Genomic DNA, 26,838 nt, shown 5'->3' with positions numbered 1-26,838 from the left:
ATTAAAAAATGCCTTTGCATCTTTACGTGCCATGCGTGTGTACTCCACACCCTGACTCTCAGCAAAACAGAGGCAAGGGAGGACTGAGCGATGTTGGACGCGTTATTATTGCAACCGACGGGACGGTGAAACAAATTGGAAGACGCGAGAGCTGACGTATTGACTCCTAAGGTAAAAAAAACAAAACTCTTTATGTTTCTTTTTTGCATTGCGGTTGAAATAAGAGCGGATGGTTGATGGTGATGAGGACGCGGAGCGGCGGATGCTCCCAGCCTGGCTTTTTTTCCTGTGTCTGTCAGCCAGCAGAGGTGGCTCAGATTAGACATTTTGGGTAGTGGCTGCGCATTTCTTAATGTGGGTGTCAGCCCGACCTGCAGAAATGACGACGTAACGCTGAACTTTGCGGTGCCAGCCGGTGAGCCTGGCTGCAGGAGGCTGACGGCCACATGCAATCCAAGAGGGGGCTGGAAATTACATTTCCCCAATCTTTTGTTGTCAGGATGGAAGCAGAGTGCTCATTTTAGCAGAAGCAGGTGTTCATTATTGCATTGTTCCCAGCCAGGATGTCTCCACCTCAGTGTTCTCATAATGAAATGCTGCTCAGTAACATCCCTGCTGCTGCTGCTGCTGCTGATGATGATGATGCTGATGCTTCCCTGTAAAGCAGAGCTGTGACCAGGCCCATGGCTGCTGTCTGGCAGGGAACACCTTCAGCTGACTTGGGGCAGGACAGATAAAGACCCAGCAGCTGCACAGAGACGAGCCTCCTTCAGCTGAAATCAGTCAGATTTGAATTCTGTGAAAACCTGCAGAAAATAATGCAATGAGAAGTTGTTGTCTGCCTGTAGTGAATTCAAATGACCTCATGCTGCCTGGTGGTGTTTCATCACCGGGGCTGGGATATTTCATCACTTGATACCTCAAAGCATCCTTCAAAAGCCCTTCGAACATGTATTCATACGCATTTGTGCTTTAATGACTCCTATTCGGGCCCTTCTTATCTCTCGAACAAGATGGCTCTGAGGTGAGGAGACAATCCAACCTGTGATTTTCTCCTCCAGTGTCAGTGTGAGTTCACCCCCTCGGTTCCTCGGCTGTGTTGCTCCGTCCCCCCGGCAGCCTTAATCAGTCCAATGATTGCTGCTTTATACTTTCTCTGCCAGTTTTCTCTGTGATCTGCATTTGCATAGACTGCTGCTGTAACAGGAAATGTGGTGTCTCCATGGAAACTGAGGCTGTCAAATGAGGATGACAAAGTGATGTTAATATTTGAAAGGCCGCCTGTTAATCCTCTAAACTGTGAGCATCACGCCATTAAAAGCTCATTACAGCATGCATCTAATTTTAATGTTTTAAAATCCCCACAGTCTCTCGGAGAGAGATTTATATCTGTGAGGAGCACAGATATCACACTTTCCAGAAGAGAAGAAGAGGGTGCTTAAACTGTGAAGGATGAGGCAGATAGACCTGCTCTGAACTGGTAATTCAGTCTTTGTGCTCCTTAATATCAAAGAATGGCTCAGATGCACATCCACTGCACTTTAAACCAACATGATTGTGTTGTAAGTTCCCCCTCTTCTTTCTTTGAAACTTGCCTCAGAGATGATTAAAATGTGAAATTAGATAGCAGGAGGAGGGAAGGTAACAGCAGGGAGAAAGAAATCTGCGATACAACACGCAGACAAACTCAGTGAGTCTCAGCTGAGGGAAGTGATTGTGAAAGTCAACCTATATCTCATTTTTGCTGGAGTCCCTGAAAGCCCCTCAAGGTGCTCTGAAGGTCTCTGAGATCCCAGTGAGGGACACAGTGGCCTAGATTTCCCTCTTTCATATGATTTGCCTTTGTAAAACGTCTTACTATAACATGTCAACACACTGAGGCATCTTTAACATTTAAAATACAAGAAAGTATAGTGAAAGGGGTTTTAAATTAATACTGTGAGCGCAAAAGGACGAAATAATGTGGCAAAAGACTACAGACTGTATGACATACTACATCATCATCAATTTGCAATTTGTTTGATTTATATTAAATTACAATAAAGATGTGATGTGTGTTTACAGGGCAGTTCTACTGCGTATGAGGAAAAAGTAGTGTCTATACTACTAGCCTCCATATAATCTGATAAAGTGCCTCCAGTGATGTCACTCAGTGGCTAAGTTGCATTGTGGGTAATGAAGATGCCAGACTTTAAAAGCAGTTCACTGGTTCACTAGCATTGCACTCCTGTAACACTGTTAGACTCATTATGGTCAGTTTAAAAACAATTAAACAAAATCAATACAGCAGAACCAAAGATATCAACTTTTTTATTCCACATATTCTTCTTCCTTTTCAAAACTTGCTCCTACATTACCCACAATGCACTGTAGCCACTGAGTGACATCACTGGAGGTAATTTATTAGATTACATGACGCTGCCAATGGAGCCACAAAATACTTTTTCACATATGCAGTCATACTCCACAAGACCTGTAAACATATCAATGTGGGAAATTGGGAGTGACAATATAAATGTTTATAGCAACATACTAATTTACAAGTAGACAGAAGAAAAGAAAAACAAAACAGGAGATTCAAATACAATACAGGTATAAAAATACATAACTGTAAAGGTTCAGATGTGTCTGTGCAGGTGTATTAGGTGTACACAGTGCGTATATATAAATGACAATATACTGATATTTGAATTAAAAAGGAAAAAAATACAAGAAATAGTAAACCTTTATTTAAAAACATGTCAATAAACATCTTTCAGCAGCCAGATAAAAGGTGCATTCATCATTCTACATTATATAAAACATATGATTAGTCAAATATGTAGAGCCAATATTGAGTAATAGCTACAAAGAAAGAAATTTAACAATTACCAAATTAAAAATAAGTTAATTTTTATTTCTGTGTCAGTACAATATCTGGCCCGTCCCCACATAGGATTACAAGACACCATTGTAGTACAGAAGGTATGACATCTTCCAGTTTTACAAATATCAGCAAAACAATATATATTTAATAAATATATAAAATAAATTATAGTACAACATACTGCACCACCTATTTTCTAAATATATAAAGATCCCGCAACCAAGAAAAACAAACAAAGAAAAACAACTGCAGCACATGTATGTCTACATAAAGGACTTAAGGAAGAGCCATTACAAACAAACAACAACAACAACAACAAAAACAAACAAAAACAAAGAGATAAATATAAATATAGACCAAAAACACAACCAGGCAGAAGTTTCAGGAAAAAGATCCTGCAACCATAAAACTAATGAGCATTTCCATGTGACGTCATCGCCCAACTGGACCAATGAAATCGCTCCTGGGTGGTTTTGCCGCGAGGAGCGGAGTTGAGCTGAGGTGAGGGGTGTGTTTGTGTGTTTGTGTGTTTACTGGACAAGATGACCTGTGACCGGATAAACACAGATATGAATTAATACTTCATTAACTTACTAACTTATCGGTTAAGATACTCGGCTCCGGCTGCGTGTCGAGGTTTGTCCGGAGCACTTTGACTCCTCAGCGGGCAGAAACTCCGGGCTTTGTTGTGGGGCGGAGCATTAGCTTGTAGCCTTTAACTTTAGCTAGCTCTCTAGCACCTTGGCTAGCTTCAGGTGACCGGCTGCACACTCACATGCCTGCCTTCCTTGTGTTTCCTGCCGCTTGGCTAGCTAACAGCGGCTCGTCTCCTGCCCTCGGCCTGACCTCATGGATCCCCGCGGAAGTGAACTGGACTCCAGCCTGCCTCAGCCCGAGAACCCGTGTCTGATCGTGGAGGACTCCCAGCCGGACAGCGTCGCTCTGGAAGACGATCCCGAGAGCAGCTACCGAGCTCTGCTGGCCCGTCGCCTGTCCAGCCTGCAGCCCACCGCCCGCAGCCCGGTTCTGGTAGGCTGCACACCGATCTTACATCTGCTCTTACCAACATCCAGGGCTGCTTTACAGCTTCTGCTGCCGATGATGATGATGATGAAGGTTGAGACTGTTTAACGTGCTTTATGTAGGACACACAACAAAACAAGTCACTGTGCTAACTGCTGCTGGTCATCAGTGGTGGATGAAGCATCCAGATCCTTCCTGACAAAAACACCAGTACAAGTAAAACTCCTGCAGCCAAGTTAGTCATCAGGGAAAGTACAGAAGTATTAACAGCAGCATGTTCTTAACGAAAGTAAAAGTACATTGTGCAGACAAAATAGCCCTTATTGTTGTTATTATACTATTATATAATGAGGTTCTCCATACTGATGTGTTATTGTCTAAACAGCTTTCACTGGCTGTTAGACTGGAGATAATTTTAGCTCTTGTTTGTTTTTTCTTCTTCCTCTGAATGCATCATATGAGATAACATAATATAATTGTTATAAGCTAAATTAATTTTCTTTTTTATCTGGAAATGCATCAAATAACTATTGCTGTCAAAAACAAGTAAGATTTTCTTCTGAAATGTAGCATAAAGCAGAAATAGTATCTAATTAAATCAGAAGAATCATGGGCTCTGCACAGTGAACGACATCCTCTGTCCTCAGACCGTCGATTCAAGTGAGGAAAAACCTCCCATACTGAAGAAAAAACAGCTTAACAGGGCACAAGAGATGGAAGAAACCTCAGGAAGAGCCACAGAGGAGGGATCCCTCTCCCAGGTCAGACAGACATGCATTAGATGTCGTATGTACAGAACACAACAACATCTGATACGAGTAAATCATATAAAATATAAGTGAAGAATGTGGATCCAGGAGGAGCAGGCTAAAATACACTTTAACTTTACAGAAGCACAGATATAAGGAGGTAGAGAAACAGAAGAGATTGATGATCCATGGGGGTAAGGACAGTACATCTGACTACTTCATTTCTAGCCACAATTGTCAGCCACACACTTTTCCACAAATGTATTTTGGCTTTTTCCTCCCCATCTTGCACACAGTCTGTCCACAGATGGCCCCATCCATCCATCCATTATTCAGAGTCACTTGATGAGATTGGACGAGAGGCGAAGAGACAGCAGACATTTGGGACAAATTGCCAGACATCTTGATGTTTTTTATTCTGGATGACAGCAGAGCCTGACAGAAATATTGGTTGGCGAATATTATCAGCCAGAACTTGCCTTTCATATCAGAATCAGCATATATGTTGTCCACTATGTGCCAATATGAAAACCTTTCTTTCAGAGATGATAATGCAGAAAAAGATGATTGAGATCATTTTTTGCCTTTAATAGAGAAGTTTCCTGTTTCAGCGAACAGGCCGGAGACCGTCTCATATTCTGTACTCTCAGTATGAGCTCTTACCATTAAGCAGGAGAAACAGATCACAGATCAGTTAAGAATCCCTTTGTGCTTATCAGTTGGAGTTTTAACAGCCTAAAATCAGCAGAGGTTATAGAGACTGTACTGCAGCATGAAACAACAAACTGACTGATGCCTCAGGGTGTGTTGTTGTATTATCTGTGCTGTATTTCTTATATTCTTGTGTGATTTTTTTTTTTTTTTTAAATATCGTCTTTGTGCTGATGTTTTGTGCCCCCAAGTGTTGAACCGGTGTAGCTTCGTAGAGTCCAAGTCAAATTTATCACAAGATAAGGTTTGTTGTTTAAGTCCAAAAACTGTTTTGTATACTGCCGATACATGTCAGCCCCGTAATGAACTGGTGATTTGTCCAGGGTGGCCGCTCGTCCAATGTCAGCTGAGATCTGCTCCAGCCACCCGCGACCCTCTTATCATTTCCCTGTGGTATTACTGTTGGTAACATGGCTGCTGCTGGCATGCTGGCTACTGTCCAAATCAAAAAACAACCGCAAGAATTCCAATTTGACCTACAAACCCTCATCTCAGTGCTAAACGCCCTGTTGTATTAATACGGAGGTGGATTTTATTACTTACTGAACAGCAGTGACACAACACAGAAGCGCTCTCCATCGAGTGAATGCTGTCCGTTCACTCTGGTTTCACCTCGGTTTCTACCACTCTAGAGTTTCCACAGTTATTCCAGTTGTTCCGTCGTTACCTGGGGATGGTGACCGGGGAGAACGATGCCTCTCCCTGTTTTGGTTGCACAGTCGCAGATGCGCCTCCTTTGTGCCCTAATTCAACCTTTATTTTTCATTGTATTGTGGAAGCGAGGTTTGGGAAGCAGCACGTACGCAGACGGCATCATTTTTCTACAGCCTGTACACTTTGGATTCAGTATTTACTTCAGAATTATAAGTTAAAGCAAACAAGTTGTCTGTTGACAGTTTAATTAACTTTTAGGTTTGATGGTATTTTCTGTCACCGTGACAATTTTTTTATTGTAGTGACGGAGACAAAGCATCCACACACCCCTTTTAAATCGATGTGTACCGCTGTCATTCTTTATCAGCTGTAGCTGCTTTAATAAGCTTGTTTGGTACCTAAATCAGAATATTTCCTCTTTCGCCTCACCGGTACAATAAAGGTACTCTGAATTGCTGCTCCCTTCAAAACTAGAGTTATTCTTTTATGTCACTACGTCACTCTGTGAAAGTAGTTACAGTTTCGTTCTCCCTTTTTCAGGAGCTGATTTCCTCCCCACTTGGAAGCCGAAACTCTCAGACTGACAGCCAATCAGAGAGCTCCCAGAGTAACAACCAGGCCGACCCCGGCATTCTCATGGCTGCCGACCCCAGTTCAGCATTCCAGGAGGAGAGTCAGGTTCTGAACATCTGCCCTCCCCCGAACAAGAAGAAGTACGTGTGGACCTGACGGTTCTGCTGAGCGATGACGGACAACGATGACGTGTTTTTACTCTTGTGTTCTTGTTCTTTCAGGTGTGCGCCAGAGGACACGGACATGGAGTCTGGAGCTGACTCTACAACACACTGCATTCAGTCTGAGGGTAGGAGCTCTTCTCACGTCCAGCTCCAGTAGAGAACCTTTTAAGAAGGAAATATTCCCACGTCTATTACTAAGTGTAGTGACATCTGTGTGTCTGTGTTTCAGAGGGAAGCTCTCAGTTTGGTTTTGGTTTGGAGCTTTCTCAGAGTCAGGATCTGCGTGGTGAAGTGGTGAACAGTCGGGAAGAAGAAGACACCGTACCTCAGCCAGACAGCGAGAGACGCAGCAAATTAGGTATAAAGGCTTTTATTTATAGATGCTCTTTGTAGTTGATTCTTTTGCAGACCTCTAATCTGCTCTGAATCGATACAGAGAACATGACCTGAACATCTTGAATTTCCACTGTTAAAAGGCTGCAGTCAGGCCTCGTACCTGGGTAATATAATGAATTCAATTGAAATCTATTGGCGAGTGACAAATAAAAGGAAAATGCTGAATAAATGAGTGTAACATACAGGGAGCCTTCAGGTCACTGAACAGTTTGATGAGTGTAAAAATGATGTGAGTCATGTAATGTAGCCTTCAGAGTCACCAGATCTCACCTGAACACTTTCGGGAGACTTTTGACAGACATGTAAGACGATGCTCTTCACCATCATCATCAGATCTCCGAAAGAGGGAACATCTTTTAGGAAAATGTTTTTTTTTATCCCTCCATTAAAGCTGAGAGACATGAAGAAATTGTGACGAGGAGCTGAAGATGTTCTAGAAGTTAAAAACACCTTAATAAGTCACTTCATGTCGGTATTACCTTTTAAATTTGTCACTCGTCAGTGGCTCCAGTTCATCTTTTTAGCTCTCTGGTAACTATTTAACAGCTCAAGATGCATAGATTAACTTATAAAGAGGGTTTAAACACATTTCTACCTGCTCCAGGGGAACCACTCATAGCTTGTCTTGTACTGTGTTGCTGCTGATGAAATGCATACATGTACACTGTGTGTGGGTTTAATCTAATGATGGCATGACAGCTGGGTGTAACAGTTCATTATTCAGCACCTGATCAAAGCATTCATACCGACAGTAAATGGTTTAAAGAGTCAGTCTAACTTATACCTACTTTTCATCAGCAGCGGAGCAGAACATCAGCCCCAGGACTTCAGAGAGTCGGGACAACAAAGCAGTGAGGTACAGCTCCATGTGGTGTCATAAATTCAACGTTCAGTGGAGATCACACGCTGGTTTGATACGAGCACTGTTTGTTCTGTCACCCTCCAGATCGGAGGTGAGCTCCAGCAGCTCGCTGGAGTCTCCGGGTCAGTCGGGCAGGCAGCTGAGCGTTCAGGCTCTGCTGCACTCGCAAGGCCTCCAGGCCTCCTCCGAGCAGGACCAGCAGGACTGTGAGATCCCGTCCTCACAGGAGGACATGTTTGACACTGACAAGACGGGTAAGCACACACAGATGTGGGTACTTACAGGAACTCCATGCTGTTTTTTGTTTTTTTGCACTGCACACATAATCACACAGATTCTTGTCGACCTCCAGCTTAACAAAACCTTTACTCCTTCCACACTGGACAAAACGGTCGAACATCCTTCAGTCGCTGCTGAGTCTGACAGAGAGACTGATGTAAAGATATGAAAAAGTAACCACTGTTTCATTGTCAGTGGCTTCAATGTCACTAGATGAGCCATGTCAGCTTTAACAGAGATGAGAAAAAAGCAAGACGTGTCACTCCTTAGCCACTTCCATCATTAGCTCTGGAAAAAACCCACGTCTAAATCAGAATATTTAGATATTATATCTATTTATATAAAAGTGTAACATCTTCGAGATGCAGTTTGATGAGTTTTATGATCTGCTGCTTTCCTGTTTCCTGTTTTTCCAGCGTGTTTGTGATGGTGAATGTGACACAAAAAAAGAAAAGAAAAGCAAACTCATTTAAAAACCTTCACGCTGATTTTTGTTTGAAAGTTGTAGTAGTGTAGAAACCATCTCGTTTTGGTCCTTGAGCTCAGCAGTCCGTCGTAAAGAACACTGACAATCTTTTAATAATTCTAATTCTTAAACCAAACTCAAAACAAAATCTCCAAGTTTTAGATTTACATATGTGCTATCAACACTTTCTCCTGTACAGCCAGCTTACAGTGGTGTCTTTTTTTTCCTTTATCTCATTTTTCTATCTCTCAGGTGCTGCAGTCGACAGCACTGTGTCTGAGCCGGAGCAGCAGGGTCACCCCACATCGACACCGGCCAACACTCTGCGACTGCTGCACCTGTCTGGACAGGGAACACTGGTGCAGGAGAGTCTGTCACAGTGAGTCACAAGTCGGCACCTTTATAATGAGTTATCTTGTCCACACACAAGCTAGAAAACCTTGAAAATGAGCTGATATTCTGCTCTCTTTTCCTTTTTCTCCAGGAGCTCTGTTGACTACGTCGCCCCCACCCCTGACAACTTCACCCACACCCCTTTAATTGTTCCCAGCTCACCAACCGAAGCGGAGAATGAACACGGTAAATGACTTCGCCGACCTTAACGAGTGACTATAAATTGAGAGAGGAGGTCAGCTGTTTAATAGAGGTAAAATGAATTTCCTTGCTCAGGTGCTGATGAGCCGATGGATACTTCAGTGCCCCCTGAAGACCGAGCAGGGGAAAAGGAAGAACCGATGGACACGGAGGCCGCCTCTAAGCCACAACCATCTGCCTCTACTCCCGTTTCCCAGAATTCCCCTGGTTTTGTGTTGGAGCGAACTCTCTCGATACCGTCCCAGCCAGAATTCTCCCATGTATGTATCAGCCTATTCATTTACATAGTTGTTTTCTAATTAAGACTTTTTACTTCTACTGAGGGAAATATACCTTTTACTCCACTATGTTTATATGACTGCTGTGGTTACTTTCCAGATTCAGATGATTAATAGAAGATCTGAGTCACAAATGAATCGTGATATTAATATAGCCGAAGCTTCCCAGCATGTATGAATCTGATAAAAAAGATAGCCGAGTCATCCGGGAAAATGAAAGTTAACTGGCCACCCATCACTTACATCGTCTAATTGATTAAATAAACTTTTTTTCCAGTGTTGTTATTATTTTCAGCTCTGACGAAAACAGAAATGATTCAGTAGTCTATGAAGTTGCCCTTTAAAGTGACGTTTACACATACATGAATCAATAATAACAATCAGACAATGTGATATATATGATTCTGTGACGGGCCATTCTGCATAAAGATGAGTACTTTTACTTTTGGTACTTGAAGTATATTTTTATTCTCATACTTTTGTACTGAAGAATGCAGGGCTTTTACTTGTAACAGAGTATTTCCACACTGGTATTGCTACGTTCACTTATGTAAGAGATCTGAGTACTTCATCAACCACTGCTGATGAATCAGTTAATTATGAATGAACCTTCAAGAGGTCCATCTATAATGACATCATCTCTCATCCTGCAGCTCTGGTTCATGATATTCTGTTTCTGTGTTTTTTCTTTCTTCTCAGGACGTGTTCGTCCCCACGCAGAGCCAGGAGGCACCACAACAGTCAGAAAAGAAGACGGAGACACAGTCTCAGCGTCTCGAGTCGGCTCCTTTCACTTTGCCTTTGCAGCTCTCTGTGAACACTGAGAGCAACAGTCCAGCTCAGCAGACCTCCCAACAGCAGGAGGAGGACAGCCAGGCCACGCAGATAGAGGAACTGGAGGAGCCGCCCGGCGCCGACACCAGCGACTCTGTGACTTCACGCTGCGATCAGAGGAGCAAGAGCAACGGTGTCGCTTCAGAGTCTCAAACTGCCACCAGTTCCAAAGCTTCCACCTCTGCTGAAACACCAAAGCCTCGCAGCGAATGTGCCAAGGACGAGCAGTCCAAGACCAACCTGTCGCAGAAGTCTGACGTGCACAAAAAGACTTCTTTGAATGTACAAAATGTGAATGTAAAAGACAGAAAAGAGGCGAGCTCTGCTGACGTTGTATCCTGCTCTCAACCAAAGTTCGATTCCTCTGATCTGACTGTGAACAGCTGTGTGCAGGAGACTCCTTCAGACACGACGCCCTGCAGTTTGCCCTCTCAGTCCATGATCTCTCAGACATCTGCTGTGGATGTGGTGAAGAGTTCTGTAGACTCAAGAGCAAAGACTCAGTCTGTAGAGTCGTCCTCACAAAGGTGTGGAGCTGTTGGCAACAGTCAAAGAGCGAAAGACATGATGGATGAGCGTGAGCAGGGTGAAGCAGAAGAGGAGGAGGAGGAGGTGATGGAGGAGGAGGAGAGCACAGTGGGAGGCAGGAATTCAGGAATGGCTCTGGTTCTCTCCCAGAGCCAGCTGTTGTCTCCTGAGCCCATGGAGGAGAACAGTGAGGACAGAGGAGAGGACAGTGTCATCGTTGTCACAGACAGCGAGAGAGACTCCCAGATCCTTCAGAAGGACGTGACGCCGCAGTCAAAGACCAACAGTTCCCAGCCGATCAGAGACAAAGTGTCCGCCTCCACTAACGGCCACGAGTCCCAGGCTCAGGCGAAGAAGGTGCACGTGGATTCTGATAGGCTCTCTCAGACTGAGAAGGTGGGACCTGAACCAGAGGGGCTCAAAGATAAGAGCCTGAGTGACAGCTCGGGGGGTAAGCTGGACATCGAAAGCATGAGTGTGATATCCACTACTTCGTTAGAAGCAGTGGTTCCTGACCTGGGGGGTTTGGATTACGTCGTTAGATCGTTTGGTCTTTAAAATGTCAAAAACTTGAAATGAAAAATGTTTATAAGAGACCAAAGTGATATTTAAACAGCTTCTTTTGTCCAACCAGTAAGTAAGACTCTTCATTCACTGTCATAAAGGACAAAGAAAAGGCAGCAAATCCTCACATTTAAGAAGACAGAACCAGATGATGTTTGACATTTTTGCTTGAAAAATTATTTAACTGATGAATGATTCTGATTTCCTACTACAGAGATTTCCTTCCACTTCACACTTCCTAAAGAAGGCGAGCTGATTGGTCCTGTCGTCGGTGCCACGCCCCCTCTGATCAACCAGCTGAAGCAGACGCTGAGACACAGCACTCCCATTGGTGGGTTCTCGTGCCGGACGAACTGGAGCTCGTTTCTCTACTAAATGTCAGTGTGACATGATCTGATGCCAAGCTTCTTCTTTTCTCAGAGATCACTTCCTTCACTGATAAGTCAAATGTGACGAGTGACGTGTCTGCAGACGTGGCGATGGCGGCCAGCGCCATCACGTCGGGCGACAGCGGGGAGGACACGGTGGAGAAGGGAGACGGGAAGCTGAGTCTGAGGATGAAGCTGGTGACTCCGGTGGAAGAGGGCAGCTCGGAGCGCTTCAGCCTGCAGAGTAAGTGCTCTCACACTCTCATGCTCGACCCTGGAAGTGTGCATGTGCTTGAAGACGGTATCCATGGAGACTCTTCATGCGCTCATCACCCTCTCAGTAATACATTTCTTTCCACAGAGCCAGCTCTATCAGAGGAGGTTGGATCTGGGGTCAAGGTTACCACTGTTGCAAAGGCTGTAACCAGGTAACCTGACACTCTCTCTCTGAGCACTTCCTTCTTCTTATGTGTTGCTGGTTTCCTCTTCAGCTTCATACAATATTACACTGATTCTTTAAGTGTCTTGTGAGCTGATTCAGCATTCAGAGTTATGGATAATTAAAGTCCTCCTGATGAAAAACATTCCTGAACTAGTGCTGAGAACCCACCTGATACATCAGTGTGACGGATATGACGGCTGTTGTAGCTCATCACAGCTGTATCAGTTTTGGTGTGTGTGTTTTTGGCTGAGTAACAAGAAAGGCTGGAAAAATGTACAGTTTCTCTGTTCAGACTTGATCTTGTGAGACTCCAGCTTCTCCACCACAAGAGTGAATCTTTTAGTGCTCTTGATTAAAAGCTATTCTTCATCCTCAGCCCACAATCAAACACATGATGGGCTATTTTTTCTGCATACTACTACATACAACTTTAAACATAACTTTTAAAATGACTGCCTTTTTTGTCAATACTGTAAAAACTCTCCCTCCCTGAAGAACCGGAGCTGACAAAGTTTTGCTTATTGGGTAATAAACAATTTAAAAAATCTGGATTTACTCATTTTAAACCTGGTTTGACTAAACTCTGATAAAACCTAATCTCTATTTAAGCAGCCTAGCCTCAGCTTTAACTTTGTTGACTCTCTCAGCTGCATCTCAAGCTTTTCTTTCACTTCTTTGGCTCCTGACACACAAGTTAATGGCCGATCAATTATTTATTTAAATGCTTTGGAAACAGTTTCAGTGCTGGTTGAAGTGTAACGCTGGTGTTTCGTGTCCCAGCAGCCCGTCAGTGTTCAGCCGTGTCAGGCAGGTGCACAGACAGCAGGATGCAGAGGAGGACAGCACACCTGTCAGGTGAGCACACTCACTGTGACACTGCAGGAGTGCATCTACTTGTGAATTGCCCTGTTTAAGGTTGGGATGTGACGCTATAAAGACGTCTGTCCTTTCATATTAAGCTCTATCGTTTCTTTCATCGTGTTTGTAGGCGAACTGCAAGATAGCTGTTATTACACCTTGTTTAACCAAACCGCTCAGTATTATAAACATGCAAAAAACACACCAACCCTTTTGGAAAATATCTTTTTATTCAATAACAAATAACAATAGAAACAACAATACTGTACAACAATACAACTACGCCCTTCTTCCCCAACTGAAGCTTCGAATATTCACTGTTGATAACTTCGAAGCTCCCGAGTCTCCAAAAAATGGTATTCAGGACTGCTCTAAGTGGAATATGAGATAATGGTCATGTCGACCAGCCCTAATGTAAAACCACCATCACAACACAACCTGAAGAAAAACTGTGGTTGTGAAAACCAGAATGTTACTGACGAATCTCCACCGCCAAACTTTCACTCCAGCTCTCCTGCAGTTTCTCATTTGAATCGTGCCTGCATTAACATGGCATCGTAGTGGAGCAGACTTCTCAGGCAAATTTCAAACAAATGTTGTACCAAGGTACCAGGGGAAGAACCCGTCAGTGTTGCTCCATTGATTTGTAACACCGCCATGTGCAGGATTTGAAAAAGCCATTCAGAATTCACAAGGAGGGTTTGTTCTTCCCAGTAGTTTGTAGTTTACATGTTTTGCTGAGATCGCCACAGTCTGACCTGCTCGAGCTTCACACGTCCGTTTGACCCTGGAAAGTATGAATAGCTTTCCCCTGTTGTATTTTAGCAGACAGAAATAGGACTTTGGCTACTGCTGTGTGTGTAAGGAAGAGAGAGAGACCTACTTTTTGAGCCTGGCGGTTGGATGGATGGTTATTTTTTGCAGTGCACGTCCTCTCGGGACACGAGGAGCAGCGAGGTGGAGTTTTGTCCTCCTCCTGCGACACAGTGAGGTCATTTTACAAAACATGTCCTGCAGTGGAGTTTCATCCACTTGTGTCTTCACTTAATCATTGACCCTCACAATAAATAAAAATGTTAAAAATCTAAGGTGTGTCCTGATGGTGGAGCCAGATGAGAGGCCATAGGGTTATTTAATTAAAACATGGCTCCTGGTACTGAATTTAAGTTGAGGTGAGATATTTTTGTCTGCCGTCTGTCAGACGTCCCACAGCGTCACATTTATACATTTATACATTTCAACATCTTTGCAGAGGGGATCTTTTCGCCTCGCCACAGAGGAGCTCCCAGGCGTCCTCGCTGGGATGCAACAGCCTTCCGAACAGCCAATCAGAGCCGTCGCAACAGGAAGCGCTGGCTGCATCGCAGGAGAACCCCAAGGATCCTCCGGGCCCTGCAGAGCAGCCGCAGGATGGGCGAGGACCACCTGAAGCTCCAGAGCAGCCCAACGCAGTCAGGACAGATGCCAGGCAGAGGGTCTCCCAGCAGATCTTTGACAACAGCATCAGCTCCAGTCCGTCCAAGGTCAGTCAGCTGTTTCACACACGGCACAGAGGGTCAGTAAAGGTCGACGTGGAGATGAATGGTTTTGAGTTTTTGCTGATTTGTTCATACTGGAGGGATTCTGAACATTATTATTGTGGTTTGTAGTTTTTTGTCAGAATTCAAATTTAAAGTTCAAACAGAAAATTTAAAGAGAGATAACTGAAAAGTTACTACACTGCTGGGAATATCCACAAATAATCAAAAGGTCAAACGCCAAGTGGTAAAGCTTTTTGGTTTTGATGGGTTTTTTTGTCTTTTCCCTTTTTTCTTTTGCCATTTTCAGTTTCGTTTTTATGATTTAAGATTTAATTTTCAGCATTTCCATTCAAGCATTTTAAATTTAACTTTTTCATTGTTACTTGACATTTAAAATTTTCATTTTCAATTTCCTTTTTTTATTATTTTTTTAAAGTTTAGTTGAAGTTTATGGCCCCATTATTTCTAGTATTGTGGTAAAATAATCATTTTAATTTGGGGGACCAAAATTAATTTTTAATTTGGACTTTTTTATTTGGAATTATGACCTGAAATATCCCCCACAGCAGTGACCTCTCTATCTCTACAGCATTACATTGAATTTTATTGTTCCAACTAAATTATGAACGCAGGTAACAACAATAAAATTACACTTAAAACTTGAATTGAAGAAATTGTTAACACCATTGTTGTAAACACAAAACACCAGGTCTGTAACAGTTTGTCAGACCTGTAGGTGCTAACTACAAACAAAACTCATTACGTCATGACAGTGTTATGTGTTAAAAACTTGTATGTTGAAGTAAACGTGTGTAACGCTGTGATCCGACCCTCTCACTAAACATAGAGCAGAAACTGCTGTTATTTTGAGGTTAAAAAGTTACATAATGTTGCTTTAATGTTGAATTTTAAATGTTCACCATTAAAACAGCCTTAAAACTCTCAGACTAGTGGAAGTGCATCCTACTCAAACAACCTAACATCCGCTAACAACGGCGCTCAGGTGTTTGTTTTGGGCGTAAGTGCCGGCACAGGGTGTGGAGGTGACTGCAGACATGTGGAGGTGGTGTTGATCACTCTGTCCTGTGTGTCTCAGCTCCGTCAGCGGACAGTCTCCCAGCAGACCAGCTTCGATGCTCCGGGGCTGCGCTCCCCAGCTGGCAGGGTACGCAGATTGTACAGGCGTTTATAGAGACGGTATATTATGCTCGTGTCTGTGAATATTGTCCAGGTGACACGACTGCATTCTGTCTTAAAGGGTGAGCGAGAGTCTCCGTCCTATAGAAGAACCACAGGCCCCTCCCACCGCAGACACGTGCGCACCATCCAGGAAGTAAGGACCACCACCACACGGATCATCACAGACGTGTATTACGAGGACGGCAAAGAGGTGGACCGCAAAGTCGTGGAGGTAACAAACACATGATTCATTCCTCTGGTGTTTGAGTAGCACAGTTATTAAACGTATCAAAGGGGATCTTATTTTCTACAGTGTTACAGTTTTGGATGTTCATATTAAACGTGGCCAAAGCTTCAAATAATAAAGCTCAGCTCTCAGACTGCTCTAGTACTAAGTTTCCAATGGTTTCTTCTGCTGTCGCGATGACCTGATGACACGTTTGTCAGCTCACTGATTGGTCGTCTTCTTTACTTTCTGGAGAAAATGTTTTCTGGCTCTTTTCTGGTTTTCTCCGCTCGTCGTTCAGCTGCTCTGCCTCAACTCTCTGATTTTTATTATAGACAGATAGCTACACTTGTTGCTAGAAGTAACCTCTGTAGAAGCTTCTGTTAGCTAGTTAGCCCAGTTAGTTGTGCAGTTAGTGGTCCTGTCACGACTTTGGCTTGAATACCACCTCCCCCTGGCAGTCCAAAGCTCTTTTACTACGGGTGTAAACACTTCTCAAAGTCCGAGTCAGCTAGCTGTTACGGCTGCTAGCTGCAGCAGCTACATGAGCTAACTAGCTGCACGACTAACTGAGCCAACTAGTTAAGCAACAATTTTAAAAGCTACATATTTAACTTTAAACTTTTTTTTTTTACTTGTCTCACTCCTCTTTTGTCATGTTACCAGGAGAGCGAGGAGCCAGTGGTGGACTGCCAGGTGTTGGACAGCGACATCTCTCCGTGCCGCACAGGCAGCAGCTCCGTGACCTCCGGTGATCTGGCTGACATCAGCTCTCTGTCGTCCAAAGCCTCCAGCATGCAGCACAGCTCCGGAGGAACCAGCGGCAGCATGAGCCTCAGCAGGCCGGACTTCATCATGCCGCCCAGCCGAGGGGCCAGATCCCTCAGGTACTGCCTCCAACTCCACGCAGACCAATCACATTCTCGCTTTCTCCTCAGTCCTGTCAGTGAAGTCTCTCCGCTTTATCTGTCTGTACTAGCCGCATGCTGTTTCCTGTGTCACTCCTTCACCTTCTTTGACTTTCTAACACCATAATTTCTCAGTGATTCACTGATCCCTGCCTGCTTCAGGTTCAGGTTGCTCACAGGCACGAGTCTGGGGTCACCGGTCACCCCTCATCCAGTGGGGTGTCTTTGGTTTCGAGAGTGGCCTCAGATCAGTGCCTGTGCAACCTGACCGGCTCCGTTCGTCCCCTCTGTGTGTCTGCAGTCCCAGGAGGGGAGGCGGGCATCAACAGAGGGGTCACAGGGGTCACAGGGCAGGGTCAGTGTTCGCAATGGACAGAGGCTACGGCACCCCGGGGTCCCGGGCCTTCGTCCCACTGAGCCCCAGAGGAAGGGCCAGAAGGGGCCGGCCCCCGTCCCGCTCCCCCTTCTCCAGGTGAGTCCTCTCTGAGGCTTGCCCCGCAGTCACAGAAACCCCGGACCAGCATCAGTAACAACAGGCAGACTGCATGAACCAACACTGCCTACACTGTCTCTAATAACACTTCTAACCTTCTGCTACGTAATCTTCACTCAGAGCTGCAACTAACCATTAATGTCAGTAGTGATTTGTTTTTCTCAATTAATCCATGAATTGTTCTGTTTTAGTTTTGTCTGACCAACAGTCCAGATAATCAGTTTATACTCGTGTAAAAATTCTAACATTTGGGAAGAGAATATTTGTATCCTGATAAATAACCTGAGAAATGATCAGTAATCAAATGAAACCTTTACAGCAAGTACTTTTATCTAGGACGAGTTAGCATACAAAGATAACTTGGGTACTTTTTGTTACTTTGTTTACATCACCTGTCTGCAGGTCACCTGCTTTTCCATGATCAGTATTAGCACGCAGAGTTGAGCCGTGCCCTGGATGGACCCTCCCCAGAGTGGGTTAGGGGTTGTTTGATAAAAGTTTAAACTTGTCAGGAAATCAGGAAGAAAGATAAAATGAAAACTGTGGGACAGAATTGTTTAAATGATAGAAAAAGATGAAAATAAGCAGAATCTGCTCATTGTCAGAGTTTAAAGTAGCAGCTTTAATCTTTTACAGTCTTCAAAATGTCTCGATAAAAGTAAGTAAGTAAAGTCAAAATACATTTCAAACATGTTTTCTACCAGCCCTCCTGTGATGTTTTGTAAGGCTGACTGCCAACACTTAATTCAAATGGACCTGCTGAGTGGAGACAGATGCTGCAAACTGACCTGATTGAACATCTTAAACAATTAAGTAGTAAAAGCAGACGATCAAAACATTTTCCAGTGAAGACACATCTTCTGTCTTTATCTCGACGTTGATTAAAAAGTGAACTCTCAGAACAGGAACCTTTTAATTCCTCGTCTGATGTTGCCTCTCACAGACTCTCTGTTTGTCCCTCTAAGGAGAGGTGGAGGTGGTGGTGGCTCACTGCAGAGGCTCGGCGGGGGTCCGCCACATTACTCCTCGGAGGACGAGCCCTTCACCCGCATGCTCCCCCCACGCCTCCCCATCAGCCCCACAGACGCCGAGCTGCCCAGCCACTCCGACTTCCTCAGGTCATCGTCGGAGGAGACGAGCTCGGCCGGGAGCAGCTTCGTCGGCCTGCGGGTGGTGGCCAAGTGGTCGTCCAATGGCTACTTCTACTCGGGCCGCATCATCAAAGACGCCGGCGAGGGGAGATTCCGACTGCGGTTCGATGACGGCTACGAGTGTGAGGTGGCGGGGAAGGATATCCTGCTGTGTGATCCCATTCCCCTGGAGACGGAGGTCACGGCTCTGCTGGAGGACGAGTACTTCAGCATAGGTGAGGTTAAAACAATCTCTGCGCTCAGTGATGACCTCGGATACTTTTGTCTTCTCTAATATTTTACAATTTGACAGTTTTGGTCTTTTTTTGTCAGCAAAAATATTCAGGATGTTCATGTGAGGAGACAGCTGAGCTTCTGCTGCACTGAGTCTCTCTCTCATCGGGTGATCGGCCTAATGTTTTATATTTTACAAATACAGAGTCAGAAAAACAATGAATCTAGTGGCGCCTTTTCTCCAGACTCTCTGTAGAGTTTCAATGAAAGAAGCCTTCGCTTGACACTCTGATGATTCCCTCACCTTCATTTACATAATAACAAAGAAATCAGCAGGACAACTCGGCAGAATTAAACAGTTTACTTCAACACAGAAAAGGCTCGTACAGAATATTTGTCTGATGTCTCAAACCGAACAAATCGCTGATCTTCTGTCTCTTGTGTGCGTCTGTGCAGGTGTCGTCCGGGGCCATAAAACTGAGGGGCAGGACTTGTTCTACAATGTGGAAAAGGACGGCCAGAAACAGTGGTACAACCGGACCGCGGTCATCCTGTCTCTGGAGCAGGGGAACAAGCTGCGGGAGCAGCACAGCCTCGGGCCCTACGAGCCCTCAACTCCCCTGGCCAAGGCCTCTGACATCAGCCTGGGTAAGACCGCCACAGCTGGACACAGACAGATGTTTTAAATTTCTGTTTCATCGAAAGCATTTTCTGAAATGTTAATTAAATGTTAATGTCCTTCTTAGATAACCTGGTGGAGGGGAAGAGGAGGCGCAGAGGAGGCCCCGGGGGTGAGAACACTCCCAACCGCAGCTCCTCCAGCAGCCCGCGAACCCCCGGCACCTCCGGCAAGAGGAAACTGATGAGCTCCGAGGACGACAGGACGCCGGCCAAGAGAGGCCGCAGGGGCGCGGGCGCCAGAGCCGGTACAGAGCCACGCTCGCCGAAACCATGACTGCATCTGAACCGGGGGAGGGGGGGTCTGTTTTTATATCAGGGTTTTATGGTTTGCAGTATTTTAACTTAACGATTTTTATTTTTAAATCATGAATTGATGTCTTGATTTTGTTTTTCCTTCTTCTTTACCTGGAAAACTCAAAAATTAAGCCTTGAGATTAATTTTCTTACTTGATTTTTATTTTTTATTTTTTAGATTTTAAACATAATATATTAATGTTGTGTGAATGTACTTTAATATAACGTATTTAAGGTTTTAATTCATCATCAGTGGTTGTTAGTTTACACTTGTTAGAGACCGATTGGTATTCGATATGTTTGTCCGATGCTGATATTAGGGAGTAAAACAAACACTATCAATATATCGGCTGATATTCTGTTAGAAAACGACATTTTTTAAAAATGATTCGTCAAAGGTAGTTTTACGTTATTTTAAGCATCTTTTTCTCCATTACATCACGACTGATACTTTAGTGAAAACTATTCTCACACACATTTTTTACGTGACGGAGGCAGGATATTTTATAGTGTAACAAATGTTATCGTCTAAAATGACATCAGTGTACTTTATTATGTTTTATAAAGAAAAAATCCCAAAATATATCAGTCAGGCTCGACACTTTGCAGATGCAATGTACAAATGCACATTTTAATGTTTTTTAGAATCTGCTGTTGTAACATGTTTACATAACTTCCACCATACATGGTTTTAAATCTTTTTTTTTTTTTTTATGTCTTGATGCACTGATGAAGTGATAGTAGTCAGTAATATGTGATTTTTGTGCGAACATAACTAAGACATTTGGACCTGCATGTGGTCTGTGTCTGTCCGTCCTGCCTGCCGCCTGCTGCTGCTGCTGCTGCTGAGGCTGACTTGGTAATTAATAACATGCACCTGTATCACCATGGTGTTGGTCCACAGGTGGAGGGAAGATACAGTGTGTGCTTCTTTAGAGTCACGGGTGTGTTTGGTCTTGAATCTGTTTAATTCAGCCAGAATCGATATTTGATGCTAAAAATGTCGGTTGAGCCAAATGACAGATTTCCAGAAACGGTTTCTCTGCATCATCTCACAGACCAGTCAGAAGCTTTAATAGAAACAATTCAGTAATCTCAAAACCTCAGCAGGTAAAACTAAAACAGTCTGCTGTCATTTGGGTGAACGGACCTTTTTAGCCCATCTGTGATTTAATCTGACTCCTACAGTTTGTAACACATCGTTCTGTCCTCAGCTCAGCGGGTCGGTGTGTGTAACACCTCCGGCAGCGGCACAGACCTCCCCGGTCGGTCTTGTGACGTGGCAGAGACTCACGGGCCGCTGCCCCAGAACACGTCTCTCTTCATGGGCTTTGCCTTCATGCTGACCGCCTCGTCCGAGTGCGACCGGCTGACCAACAAGCTCAGCAGCGACGAGGAGGATGAGGGTGAGGGTGAGTCGTACAATGACAAAATGACAATAATCATTCAAACCAAACCATTTCCTTTAATCGTTATAGATAGATCATTATTTTACATATTTTCTTTCAACAGATTACGTGCAGACAGGTCCGTATAACAAAACATACACAGAGTCCCAGCTGCAGGCAGGTGGAGGCTTCATCCTGCCAGACTTCAATGAAGAACAGGTGAGAAAGCAACATGAATATGAAACTTTAAACTCCTGGTGGATAAAACAAGTTGGGATTAATGCCTAAAAATCTCATATACAATCGCTGCCGACAGTAATTTATAACCCTGAATTGTTCTGATCAGATGTTAATATTAAATTAATCGCCAACCTTTTAAAGAACAAAACAACAACAAAGTTTTGCCAGGATAATCTTTCTAAGTTCCTTAGTTTTTTCTTTCAGGTGTGACACTGAGTAGAAAAAAATCCTGAAACAGAGTTGGGGAAAAATTACGGAGAAGAACAAAGTATTCCCATGTGTGAAACAGTGAAAACAACATTATGGAGATTTTTTTTTTCCAGGTGTGACACCAACTAAAAAAATTTAAAAATTAGGATAATTTTTTCCCTCATGTGTGAAACAGTAAAAAACAATTTCAGGAACCTTTATCTTTTTTTCACAATGGAATTTTTTTTTAATGAAAGATTCACTTGGTTTCAACATGAGAAACCTTCTGGTTTGAAACTGAGTGGAAAAAACATTTCAGAGAATTTTTTTTAAATGAAAACAAAACGATATTTATTTTTTTCAGGTGTGAAACTGTCTTTCATGCATGAAGATATTGTTTTGTTTTCTCCTGAAATTTGTTTTCAACTCGTTTCACATTGGGAATTTAAAAATCCAGGAGAATTTTTTTCCTTTTTTTAATTTTTTTTTTTTTAGGTGTGAAACTGAGTCAAAAAAAAAAATACATGGAACATTTTTTTCTCAGAGTAGAAAAAAAATTCATGAAAGAAAAACAAAATTCCCAGGTGTGAAACAGAAAAAAATCCTTGAAGAATTTACATTTTTTTCAGGTGTGACACCGAGTAAAAACATTTTTTAAAAAATCACATTTTTCCCCCCCTTTTTATGAAAGATTCACTCGGTTTCACACATGGGGAAAAAGATTTCAGGTATCATAAAAATAATATTTTCATGTTTTTTCCTCTTTGGGGAAAAAAAATCACTCTGTTTCATACAGGGAAAACTCTGTTCTCTGTTCACGCATGGAGATGAAAATGTTTTTCAACCCTTTTCACACATTGTGAAAAATTTCAGGAGACAAAAAAAGTCCAGGAGAATTTTTTTCCGATGTTTGACACAAAACAATCCTAGGATCATTTTTTCCCCTCGTGTGTGAAACCGTTGAAAACAATTTCAGAAGAAAAAAAATATTTTTTCATAAAGTGAAACAGTGAATTTCTTTCCACTCTGTTTCACAATGGATTTTTTTTCCTTCTGGGAAAAAAAAAAATCATACAAAATTTACTTGGTTTCACACATGGGAAAAAATATTTCTGAAACTGAGTGGAAAAAACATTTCATGGAGCAATTTTTTCCCCCATGTTTGAAACTGAGAAGGAAACTAAATGTTTCACGTGTGAAACCGAGTGAAAATGTTTTTCCTCCTTGGGGAAAAAACATAAAAATCACTCTTTTCACACATGGAAAAAAACAGGATTTTTTTTCCCCCTCAAAAATTCAAAATTCTTTTTTTTTTTCCAGGTGTGAAACTGAGTCAAAAAAATGTTTTCCCATGTAAAAAAAAAAACATTCTGGAGATTTTAATCACATCTAGAGTGACACCGAGTAGAGAGGAAAAAAATTCCCAGGATAATTTGGTGGAAAACAATTTCAGGAACAATTTTTTTCACAATGGATTTTTTTTTCCCTCCTGGGATTTTTTTTTACACCTGAATTATTTTTTTTTCCAATGTGTGAAACTGAGTGGGAAAAACATTTCATTTTTCCCCATATGTGAAAAAGTAGAAATTAAAAATGATAGTTTCGTGTGTTTTCCTCCTTAAAAAAAAATCACTCTGTTTCATACATAGGATTTTCTTTTTCAGGTGTGAAACTGAGTAAAAATTAAGGGGGGAACTCTGTTCTCTGTCACTGTTTCACTCATAATGATATCTTTTTTTTTTTCTCCTGAAATTTATTTTCTACTCGTTTTCACACATTGGGAAAAAAATTCAGGAGAAAAAAATATATATCGTTATGAGTTGGAATTTTTTTGTTTTTGAATTCAGGAGAATTTTTTCACCTGTGACAGGAAAAAAACATCCCATCAAAAAAAAGTTTTCATGAGTGAAACAGTAAAAAACATTGTGTGTGAAATTGATTTTTAAAAAAGAAAGAAAATCCAAAGTATGAAACTGAGTGGGGGAAAAAATTTAGGCAGGAAAAAAAAACTGTGGAAACTGATTTTTTTCCACTCCATTTCACACTGGAATTTTTTTTTCACCTGGGAAAAATCAACATTTTTTTGACACCGTGTGTCTTTCTTCCCTGTTTGTTCCTCCTTCAGTGTAAGGCAGCTTACCAGAGTCTGCTCATCGCAGACCAGCACTGTCGCACAAGAAAGTATTTGCTGTGTTTGGCCAGCGGTGTGCCGTGTGTGTCGCACATCTGGGTGAGAGACTGCTGCAGAGACAACAAGCTGCTCAACTACAGGAACTACCTGCTGCCTGCTGGTGTGGGGCCGGATGAAGCCATCGTAGAATGGTAAGATCAAGCGCCACCTCATGGTGCTTTACATTTTTATAGTGTCATTGTCTGGAGTAATCAGGGTTTTATAAGCATTTAAGTCAAAGAGCTAAATATTTGTTCTTCTGAATATCATTAATATATTATCCTCTCCGATCAGGCATCCCCGCTGCAGCCCGTTCAAGGCTCTGCGGGTCCTGCTGGTGTTTGAGAAGCCGGTGGAGCTGTGGGCGCAGCTGATCACACTGGGTGGAGGCTCGTCTGTCCGACAGTTCCAGGCCGACAAGGACAGTTCAGGTACAGACTGCACCACACGACGTCCACATCATTTGCGCTGGGACTTTGTTAATGACAGTTTGTTCTTCCCTCCATCTGCAGACATTCCTGCTGGCAAGTATGACGTCGTGGTGACAGACCGTGCCTGTCCACCATTGGTAGAGACAAATGTGACGTCACAGGAAGTCCCGCTGGTGTCTCCCGAGTGGCTTATCCAGAGTGTCATCCGCGGAGAGTGCCTGGGTTTCCACAGCAAGCCTCAGTATCGCCATGACTACTCGTCATAATCCGACTCCACACGTGCAAAATGCCTTCGACCATGTTAAATGTTCATTACGGAGCCCGCGTAGGGTCATAGTGCAGATTTTTTTAGGGCTACTTTTTTGTTCCCTCCAAATATGTTTTGTTCCTGAGCAGTAATTTTTCACTTCAGTTCTTTCTGAGCAACGTTATTATGGATCAAACACATCGACCTCTTCAGCCTCTCCCCCGGTCTTCTGCTGCTCTTCACCATCAGAGGGATTTAAAAGATACTTTGAAACATACAGTTAGGAAATGTCAGAAAGCTAAATCTTGTCTCTTTTGTGGAGGGATTGAACAGTAAATTCATTGTGGACCACGACTCCCTCCCTTGTGTGCGGGCGCCCCTGTAGTTGGTAGAGCGTGCGACCCATGTACAGAGAGAGGCCTCGTCCTGTTCTCCAACTTTCCTGTCAATAAAGCCATGGAGAGGCCAAGAAAATAAAAATAAAAAATAAAGTGAGAGACAAGTGTGCTATTTCCTAACTGTGGGTTCAGTGGTTGTCTGGTGTTTATAGGTTGTGCTTGTGATTTTCTCGGGGTTGGTTTGTAAAAAACAAGCCAGCGGCTGCAGTGTCTCTGGGCTCGTTAGCTACAGCAGACAGGCTGGGTGGGGGGGCAGCGGCAGCGAACAGCCAGCCTGTACGTTCTACCTAACGAGCCCAGAGACACTCTGACAGTGAAGAGCGGCTCGGAGGATGAGAGACCCTGACAGGAGCAGCAGAAGACGAGGGAGAGGCTGAAGAGGTCGATGTGTTTCATCCATAATGACGCAGCTCAGAAAGAACTGAACGAAAAAACATTGCGACGGAACAAAAAAAATATTGAGGTAACGCAAAAGTTGTCCTAAAAAAATTCTCACCATGACCCTCAGAGGTCTCCGTAGTTCAGCATTAGTTCTGTTGCATGCCTCTGCTGTATATACCTTTATCCTGTCTGTTTTTATGGGATAATAAACTGTGACCCTCGTTTCATTTTAAATGATTTATTTTCTCTACAGAAGACGGTTCATACAAGGTTTTAATATTTACACTTTATACAGTAACAGTGAGATACAGAAACATTTCCCCACTCAGCTGTCGTCTCTCAGCATGCAGACGTGTCAGGTGTACCTGCAGAGGGCTGAGAAGAGCTTCCAGCCAAACACACTGGAGTGAATAAATGTGTTTGTTATATTCTCAGAATTTAAAAATGTCTTTAAAAATTCAACAGCAATTAAATGTTTCATGTGCAGAGTTTTTATTTTCTGGTGATCCATTTTCTACATCTGATCCAAGTTGTTTTCTCTACTGTGTTCATGAATACACTTTTATTCTTTTTTACTTTCATGAACTGGTGGACACAAAAGGTTTGGCCAGGATAATCAAAGCTCCCCTTTTTTTCCCATCTTTTTCCCATTTTTTTTTTCTCGTTGTGAAACAGAATGAAAAAGATTTTTTCTTTTCAGGAGTACAAAGTAAATATGTGAAACTGGGCAAGAAAAAAAAAAAAAAAAGTTTGGCTTTTGTGGTCGAAATGAGCCTTACAAAAAAGGCCAAAACTTTTTTTACCACACATTGGGAAAAGAAAAAGTTCTGCTGAGGAAAAAAAAAACAGTTTCTCTCCTGAAGTTTATTTTACTGTTTCACAAGAAAAAAATTATTCTGAAAAATGAAAAAAAAAAAAAAAAAGTTCACTTGAGTTCCCACAGGGCACAGAAGGAAAAATCACCTGTGTCATGTGTAAAATAAATTTCCTTCCTGACTTTAAAAAAAAAAAAAACTGTTTCACAAGAAAATAAAATCCTGGTGGAAACAAAAACAGCATTTTCAGGTCATCTTGGCAGAACCTTTCTTCACCAGTTCTCAGGTCATAAACAGGAGAGAAAAGAATTTAGATCAGACTTAGAAAATGGATCACCAGAAAAAAAATCCTCACTTAACCCTCAGAGTTATAAAGCAAATGTAAGTAAGTTTGGCCAACTGTAGGTCACTATTGAAACTGATAGTTGAAAACTAATGAAGTACATTATAGAAATGGGTCGACATTTTAGGAGGTGCGTTAATTTGCTTTCTTGATGAGACTCAGATGAGAAGATTGACACCACTTGTGTCTGTACGTATGATGTGAAGTCAGGTAGCATAAAAACGTGGAACAGCTAGCCCAACAGGCTATATCCAATGGCTTTAATGCTGAGCTAAGCTCCTGGTTATGGGCCTGAGGACGACCACAAGCCAGAACGGGTTTTGTCAAACAGAAGTGTTTTGTTTTTTTATAGAACCATAGAA

General features: G+C 42.8%; 1 protein-coding gene across 16 annotated transcripts; it reads left to right on the top strand.

Annotated features, from left to right (window-relative positions):
• tp53bp1 (tumor protein p53 binding protein, 1) lies at nt 1–25,545 on the top strand. 16 transcript variants are annotated; one of them, XM_084375815.1, is made up of 29 exons: nt 1–171; nt 3,679–3,895; nt 4,537–4,650; nt 6,544–6,716; nt 6,798–6,865; nt 6,970–7,098; nt 7,938–7,992; nt 8,083–8,252; nt 8,996–9,122; nt 9,228–9,322; nt 9,413–9,597; nt 10,315–11,428; nt 11,756–11,872; nt 11,962–12,153; nt 12,271–12,337; nt 13,132–13,206; nt 14,462–14,732; nt 15,826–15,894; nt 15,988–16,140; nt 16,801–17,021; nt 17,344–17,514; nt 18,501–18,901; nt 19,356–19,547; nt 19,646–19,825; nt 21,089–21,286; nt 21,387–21,481; nt 23,817–24,013; nt 24,156–24,292; nt 24,374–25,545. In XM_084375815.1, the coding sequence occupies exons 2-29, from the start codon at nt 3,716–3,718 to the stop codon at nt 24,556–24,558; spliced, it is 5,331 nt and encodes a 1,776-aa protein (XP_084231941.1). In that variant the 5' UTR covers nt 1–171; nt 3,679–3,715; the 3' UTR covers nt 24,559–25,545. The 16 variants fall into 16 exon arrangements, with proteins under 16 accessions (XP_084231941.1, XP_084231943.1, XP_084231940.1 ...); XM_084375817.1 differs by having other exon boundaries at nt 7,935–7,992; nt 13,135–13,206; nt 21,089–21,280; XM_084375814.1 differs by having other exon boundaries at nt 7,935–7,992; nt 13,135–13,206.
• Nucleotides 25,546–26,838: the final 1,293 nt, after the last annotated feature.

Source organism: Pagrus pagrus (genome assembly GCF_965226575.1).
Source record: "Pagrus pagrus genome assembly, chromosome: 1".
NCBI classification, from domain to species: domain Eukaryota; kingdom Metazoa; phylum Chordata; class Actinopteri; order Spariformes; family Sparidae; genus Pagrus; species Pagrus pagrus.
Note: the sequence above shows the minus strand (reverse complement) of the source record. Positions and strands in the feature narration are given on the sequence as shown.

What these genes read in the sequence shown, in the direction of transcription:
- tp53bp1 (XM_084375804.1), top strand. Translation starts at nt 3,716, where the DNA reads ATGGATCCCCGCGGAAGTGAACTGGACTCCAGCCTGCCTCAGCCCGAG. An exon ending in ACACTGCATTCAGTCTGAGG is followed by an intron (nt 6,866 to 6,969) that starts GTAGGAGCTCTT and finishes TCTGTGTTTCAG; the next exon opens with AGGGAAGCTCTCAGTTTGGT. An exon ending in CAGACTTCAATGAAGAACAG is followed by an intron (nt 21,482 to 23,816) that starts GTGAGAAAGCAA and finishes TTCCTCCTTCAG; the next exon opens with TGTAAGGCAGCTTACCAGAG.